At 43.7% G+C, this 7807-nt stretch overlaps 1 protein-coding gene across 1 annotated transcript in view; it reads left to right on the forward strand.

The window, feature by feature from the left end:
* The window catches only part of SCML4 (Scm polycomb group protein like 4), a 48402-nt gene extending 41111 nt beyond the window's left edge, over nucleotides 1–7291 (forward strand). The window contains exons 6-7 of the mRNA XM_059835773.1: nucleotides 1751–1896; nucleotides 7166–7291. Of these exons, the coding sequence (XP_059691756.1) occupies nucleotides 1751–1896; nucleotides 7166–7291 (272 nt within the window). The remainder of the gene's footprint in view (nucleotides 1–1750; nucleotides 1897–7165) is intronic.
* Nucleotides 7292–7807: the final 516 nt, after the last annotated feature.

Here is a 7807-nt window from a genome sequence, read left to right on the forward strand (position 1 = left end):
GACAAAAATTACTCGATGTTCCTGATGATCCAGGGGTTGGCCAAGATTACCCTGCTCGTTTTGCACTCTTTGTCTTCATCGTTTCATGCCAAAGGCTCCAGATGGTGTCTGTACCATTGTGTATTGCATTTGTTCTGTGAGTGGAGCCCAGGGTCGCCTGAGTCCATATGAACACCAATCCTCACTGTCTAATTAAGAGGACCTGCAGCTATTCCTTGTCCTTTATATCCAGAACAGTGACTTAGCAAATGAGAATGTAATTATCATGATATTTACATCACATCCCATTATGAAGCCCATCGACCAGATTTGCACATTCACAGCACTGCTGCTTACTGGAGTTCATCCTTCGTAACTGCAAAATATACCTCATTACATTATGCTCTTAGATGAGCATGGTGGCAAGAAAAAAAATGACCAATATGCACATAAAACCATTACTGTGCATATACGGGCAGATCCTCCGCTAATATAAATCAGCATGGCTCTATTGAAGTCAATGCAATGACAATCTACATAAGTCACAAACCCAGCCCCCTACATTTGCTCACAAGCATTAGGATCGTGTTTTGAGTCATGCATGGGGATTCTCATACACTTCATCTGTCTTTATAAGCTCAGTATTACTCTGGAGAGCTCAGCCCTTCTCTCCTCAGCAGCTCTGATGGCCCTCTTGGCTACCTGGAGCTTGTCCAGGCTCCAGTTTAGGTATCTGTGGTCTCCCTCTACTTGCACTCTTCTGTTTTCTCTTCTGTCTTCTGTAATGCCTGCTTGCTTACCTTTTGCACCTCTCTCACTAAAACTGGGCCTTAATGGAAAGAGATGAGCAGGTCTGGGCAAGTAACATTTTATACATCTGTGTGCTGCTGCCTGCTAATGCAAACTTTGCTTGGTGTGGATATAAACGAATTTAAACAGCCTTCCTGTAACCTAGCATAATATAGATCTTGTAATAGTGAAGCAGCGTAAGTGGGGGTGCAAATTATATTCACGTGGAGGCTGAGATTTATAATTCTGTGGAGACTAAGAATAAAAACATAAATGCACTTTCATTCCAATGTGCCTTTATTCACTTGATTTAAAGCTACAGAAAGCCAAAGTGACCTTAAATCATCCAGGGCTTATACCATTAAAAAGTCACATGTGCAATGTTCATCTTCATGTGTTTTAGTAGCTTTCCAAATAGGCATTCATTTGGGACCATCCTAGGCTTCGTGAGAGCCTAAGATTAGGAGGATATGGACCAGAAACCTTCCTTTAAGCTCTAAGATAAGCCTCAATATCTGAATGCGAAGAAAAAAAAACGTATTTGCTAAATCCTGTTTTCATCCTCTAGCCTTTGCATTCAATGGCAAACTCCTTTGTTTAGTGCTGAAGCGCTTTCTCTCCAGGTGGGACGGTGGTGTCTTCTTGAGCCAAGATCCCTGATGCTTGCAGATCAGACAGCAGGGGCAGCTCGGTTTAAGAGCCTGGCAGCTGGCACAGTTTCCCTTCTGCAGCAGGAACCTGAGGGTTTCATGTTTTTTAACGCAATTTGCCAGCTGGGATCGTGTCTCCTGATAAGCAGTCAGATTGGAAACTGCTCCAAGACCCATTCTCTCTCCACCCCACCATCTCAGGCTGATACTTGCACACACCGATCCAACATCCAACGCTGCAGTGAGGCTGCCATACCACTGCACACTCACAGACCAAGGAAACCGTTGCGTGCCATTGTAATGCGCTGTTGTGGGCTTTTTTGTACCGATAGCCTCAAGTCCTTCACCAGAACAACAAGACACGGCTCGGCCATCAAGCAAGAATCCTTTGACCTGGACGGTGGACGATGTGGTTTGGTTTGTGAAGGATGCAGACCCTCACGCTTTAGGTCCCCACGTGGAGCTCTTCAGAAAACACGTATGTAGAAGGCTGCCCTTACCACTTCTGGGTAATTTAAGCCAAGTGCATGGGCAGTCCCAACAGACAGCCAGTACACATCACACACACCCCCTCAGCTGCCTTTGGCTGCTATAGGCAGTGATTGTGCTCAGCCAGGTTGAACGCAGGGCCCTGCAAGGTGTTCAGCACCGCTGGGGGGTTTGGGTTGAAGCAATGTCCACTTATCACCTGAGAGGGTGGTCAAACACTGCAACAGGCTTCCTAGAAAGGAGGTCGATGCCCCAAGCCCATCTGTGTTTAAGAGGCATTTGGACAATGCCCTTAATAACATGCTTTAACTTCTGGTCAGCCCTGAAGTGGTCAGGCAGTTGGACTAGATGATCATTGTAGGTCCCTTCCAACTCAATTATTCTATGTTATTCTATTCTATTCTATTCTATTCTATTCTATTTTATTGTATGCTATGCTATGCTATGCTATGCTATTCTATGCTATCCTATTCTATGGTTAGTGGTGGACTTGTCAGTGTTAGGTTTACGTTGGACTTGATGGTCTTAAAGGTCTTTTCCAACCTTTCCAATCCAATTCTAATTCTAATTCTATTCCATTTATCCTTCAAAGGGGAGACCCTAACAATGTCTTGAGAAAATGCTGTTTGTTCCCAACTACACCAGCGTAAATTGTTTCTATGCCAAGCCTAAAAGAAAGCACAGAGGATCTGATGCTTATTTTTCATTGTCACATTGGCACAAAAAAGCCTCGTCTCAATGACAACTTTTTCCCAGGGTACCTATGATTCTTCTCTGAAAAGCATTTTTTATATGTCTCTAGATATTTAGCAGGAGAAACCCGAAACAACCAAGCTTTTAATCTTTTTCCCCTCAGTATTATGTAACTATATAACCAAATTTTAACAGACCTGCTGACTCACTGGAGAATATGATAGTTGCTTTCGCTAGGCAATTGCCAGTGGTGGAAATTATATTATCCTTAATTAGTAAAGGGGAAGACTGCAAACACTCACCTGATCTGGAGTTTCTTGTTCTGCTGCTATATATGGAGTTGGCACCGATGCATCTAATAGCATCTTCAGCCTCCTCCTCCTTTTCCATCCCTCCTTGATCAATTCAGTCGGGCTATGAAAATGGATTTTACCCTACAAGTGACTCACTTGTGTTCAGCTGGAAGTCATAGCTTTGGATGTAAGTGCCTGGACCTAGGTCTAAACAAGAAGAGCTCCCCAGCCCTCACTCCTGAATAGCACCTCAGGTTGCAAAGCAAGTGAGAAGGCTTGATCACCAGGTACCACTCCTTGCTCGTGTACGAGCAGGGATGTGTGGGAATGTGGGGCTGCAGGCAAGAGCTGAGGGAGACAACTGGTGGAATTCCAGCTACACCCTGGATGCAGGCTTTCCAGATACTGAGGAGAGGAGGTGGCTCAGGAGCAGATGAAAATGAAGATGAACACAGGCCTTGATGTCTGCTCACCCTAGGCAGGTATTGAGGCCATCTGCAATTCTGCAGATAGGCCGGTGGGATGAGAACAGAGCAGGCACAGTGGTGCAAGGACCAAATCTGCAATTACAGTTCAGCTGCCAGACTACTTTCCCTGTCTTCTGCAGGGAAGTCAGATCTGCCTTGTAAGCTGATAATGAAAACATGGCCTATGTTGGCCATGTGGGTAACCAGGCAAATAAACAAGCCACCTTCAGATTTAAAGGAACTTGCTTTAGCATGAGTTTTTGACACTATCAGAAGGGGCTGTGCATCAAGAGAAAAACTCTTCATGCAAGGGAGAGAGAATTGCCATGGTCTGAGGCATACAGGTACATCCCAAAGACAAGAAACATTTAAAATTCATCTTGTAAATATGGGCAGTGCAAAAGCTCTGGTTTTGTCTAGTTTCCACTTGCAGCAAAAGATGGCACAGCATGCTTTTATCTAGCAACAGGGCAGTGACATGCTCCAGGCAGTCATGGGCCAGCTGCACTTGAGCATGCCATGATACTACAGCTGCTCTGTGACCAAAGAGACCAAGCTATATTGCCACTAAAGAATGTCCCTGTCATCCTTTGTTGAACAGCCAGCACCCATGGGCTCTACTTATCATTGGTTTCCTTGTAAAATATGCCATATGAGTGAGAACCTGGGTAAGATCGCCACACAACTCAATTCAATTATGCCTTTGAGTTATATACGTCCCTGCAATTTTTCAGCCTTCAAATCTCATCTGAATTAGTACAGAGACCCCAGGGGTGAGAGACAAGTGATCTGTCCATTAACCTTAGCCATATCTTCCTGTATGTTCAATCTTTCTACGAAGCAGGTGCATAATTTACTTAGAAGCACTTACCGTCATCGACCGGGCCCAGCTATCACCTGAAATCGTTGCTTTGGCAATCAACTCATCTGAGCTATGACACTGGGAAGGAGAGGGTGGCGGGACCGCCAGGAAGAAAAGGCTGGGGGAGGTATCCTGTGTGCGGGCAGTGCTCTTTCCCACTGCCATATTAAGCCATTTGCGTGCTGACCATCCCCGGAGCTGGCTCTCCCAGGGTGCAGTAAGGAGGTGCAGCTTGCATCCTGCACAGCTGCCATATGCATTGCAGGATGACCGTGGCTCTGCTCTTCCCATCAGGAACAGAAGCCTTTCTTCTTGCCAAGACACCCAAGGAGCTCTGTCACAGGCAGCTCCTGAGATTGTCCACCAACGACCACGAAAGTGCCTACTACCTCCCCTCTGCTGTTCCCTGCTCCCTCGGCAGGGACGTGTGCCAAGGAAAGCCTATCCCGTAACTGATAGCTCTTTTGGCCTCATGCAAAGGAGCCATCGGCCTGGCAGGGACCTTGTAGCAGCAGTGCGTGAAAGCCCCATGCAGTGCTCTCTCAGCAAGAAAGACTTGGTAGAAAGACTGAGAGAGGAAAATGGAGAAGGGGAAAGAGTTACACAGGGAATTAGCAGGTAGAAAACTCAAGATGGAAGGGACTGAAGGAATGTTATGGTCTGACAGTTTAATTGTGGCCAGTGATTGGCAAATGCATGTATGAAAGAGACAAAACCTCTGAGTTTAACATAATTAATCCGATTTATTCAAATAGAAACCTGTCTCTGCCAGTGCTAGACATCAGACTTGTGAGCATGCATCTTTCCCTAGACCTCCATCTCGAGTGTTTGAGCACTGACCACTGAGCTGCCACTCGGTGCACTCCTGTCACAGGTGGTAGCCTTATCAGGGTTGGTGTCCGTTCACGAGATTGCAGAATACAAAAGTAGGGAGAGATATACATATCCCAAGCAGGATATAGATCCTGAAGTCTTTCATTTTACTCAGAATTAAGTGCTTAAACACCCATGAAAATGGGGACTTTAACCTTTCTCATGAAAAGCCTCATCCTGGGGGACATCCACCACCAAGTGCAATTCTTGTTCGCATGGCACAGGGCTTGTTTAGGGGCTACTCTGCTTTTTGAACAGCATCCTCAGAACCCGTGCTGCAAGAAGCCGGCACAAACACAGTAATACTCATTCTTGCAGGTGGAAGCTGTATGTTTATACCCACTGTATCATGACCTCGCAGCTCATATATTTGCTTTGTCCATCTCCTTGCAGGAACATGCCAATGATCTCCTGCAATATTCTAACTTGCAGTGGGACAGATTGCAACTCATGTGAAACGAGCTAATTGCACTGATAGCACTGAATTTTACCAGCTCCAAATCTGGTTCAAGATGTTCTGGTAGTGCTATTGCAGATTTGGGGACCATGCTAGAGAATCCTTCTTTTTTAAATTATTTTTAAAAGGGCTGACACAGTAATACTGTAGAAAAGTCAAGCCAACAATCTGCACAGGGACGTGGCTAATATGGGATATTTAATTGGATATTGAATGCTCCCTCTGGCATACTCTTGTCATGGAGTTTAATTTTGACCCCTACACGGTAATAATAAAGGAAGTAATAAAATGCTGAAGTCAACATTTAGAAACAGCTGCCTCTGCACCAAACCCTTGACAGTGTTTCTACCCTATGGCACCACAGTTCCAGGAGTATGTTTTTCTTTCTTATGCAAATATTAATGACATGTAATACTTATTCTTACTTTCCCTTAGCTTCCTTAAAATAATGGGAAGGAGGGGGGGAGGTAAAGAGAGTTTCTATTATGGATAGAGCGGGGGTTGCAAAATTAAGAGCATTAATTGATTGAGTTAATCAGAAAGTGACCTTAGCTGTTCATCAGCTAAATCACCTACTGAATGGAATAATAATGATCAGGGCAAATTAGGATCCATAGTATTGCTTAATTAGTAGGTAATAGATCACAGAGGAGAGATCTCACCATCACAAACAGAATACAATATATACAGCTTTAGTATGTGTATATACCTGTGTATCTATGCACACACACATAGCACTCATTATGTTTTAGCCCCAATGGTCCAAGCATTAAGTGTGGTGGAGACTGGGGGGAGGGGCAGTATTTTTTAGCAGATCCACTAATATAGTCGGAAAACAAACAGGCAAGCTCAGGATCCAAGGAAGGACAGTGTAGTTGAAAGCTGCTGTGTTTTACAGTCCATAGTAAAACACAGTCCGTTTCTCTGTGCACCCAAGCTACTTTGTGCTCACTTTGTGATTTCAAAACGTTTTCAAGCCAACAGGTCTGGGATAAAACCTGAAGTTGGTGGTAATTTCCTCCACTTACAAGATGGTTAAATGAAATCTGAACAAATTTTATTAATAAATGCAATAAAATAAGTAAGTTACTACTATCTTCAGTTTAAGAAAAAGACATACATCTCTCTCTCTCTCTCTCACCAGATGTAAGTGCACTGGGGATATGTGAAACATGCAGATAGCCAGGGACAAAGCTGGAACTGAGATTCAGAGATGCACTATTAGCAGTTCATGAGGCCACATCCCTCTCCCTCGCTCCATCACTCACTCCCTTCTCTCAAGGCTGACTGGCTTTTCTCAGAATTGGGCTTAGAGCAAACCTGATTTTTTTTTTTAAATCCTCATGTTTTAATTGCAAAATAATTGAAAAACTAGACAAACCTTACAGTTCCCTGAAGAATAAAAAGTACTATTTGATTAACCCCTCCTTTAGAGTTTCCTTCTATCATACCTCAGATTTCAATTTTTTCATTAAATTTCAAAATGCATGACATTTCAGCTAGCTCTACTCTAAAAGGCATGCTGTTTCTGATTCACCTTGTTTAATGTGTCAGGACACAGCACTGGAAGAGGGTTAGCACATTTTGATTCTCCTTCTCTCTTTTGAAACCAGGAGATTGATGGCAATGCTTTGTTACTGCTGAAAAGTGACGTGATCATGAAATACCTGGGGCTGAAACTGGGACCTGCGCTGAAACTGTGTTACCACATTGATAAGCTCAAGCAAGCCAAGTTCTAACAATTTCTTGAACAACAACAGAAAGTGAGCTAAATGTAGACGGAAAACTGAAGGTAACGTTGCCTTACAGAAATGCATTCATTTGCAGATTGGTTTTCCCTCTTTTTTAACAAAGACTGTGTCTTTTTTAACATTTGTGCATTGTCACCTTTTTTTAATCCAGTGGGGTCTTTTGGACTGCTTTGTGTTAATAATTTGCCAAAAAGTATATAATTACAATAATTATTTTCTATCATTATTATTATTATGATTATAGTAAGTCCTATTTTTGTAATCAGAAGTGGGAAATCAAAAACAAACACAGCTACGGCATATGCCGAGGACTGCGGGAAGACTAACCAAGAGTCCCTCACTTGCCACGGGTTGGCCTGTGAGGAGTAACCACTGACCTGCATCAGCTGGGCTCCAACTCCACCACCGACGCTCAAGGGCTGGAAAAACATGGCGTTTGGTCACCTATTGTCTGATGGGAACTGCCCCATATCTTGCACTATCTGGAAAACTTGAATTCTTCAC

Source organism: Gavia stellata, chromosome 2 (assembly GCF_030936135.1).
Source record: "Gavia stellata isolate bGavSte3 chromosome 2, bGavSte3.hap2, whole genome shotgun sequence".
NCBI classification, from domain to species: domain Eukaryota; kingdom Metazoa; phylum Chordata; class Aves; order Gaviiformes; family Gaviidae; genus Gavia; species Gavia stellata.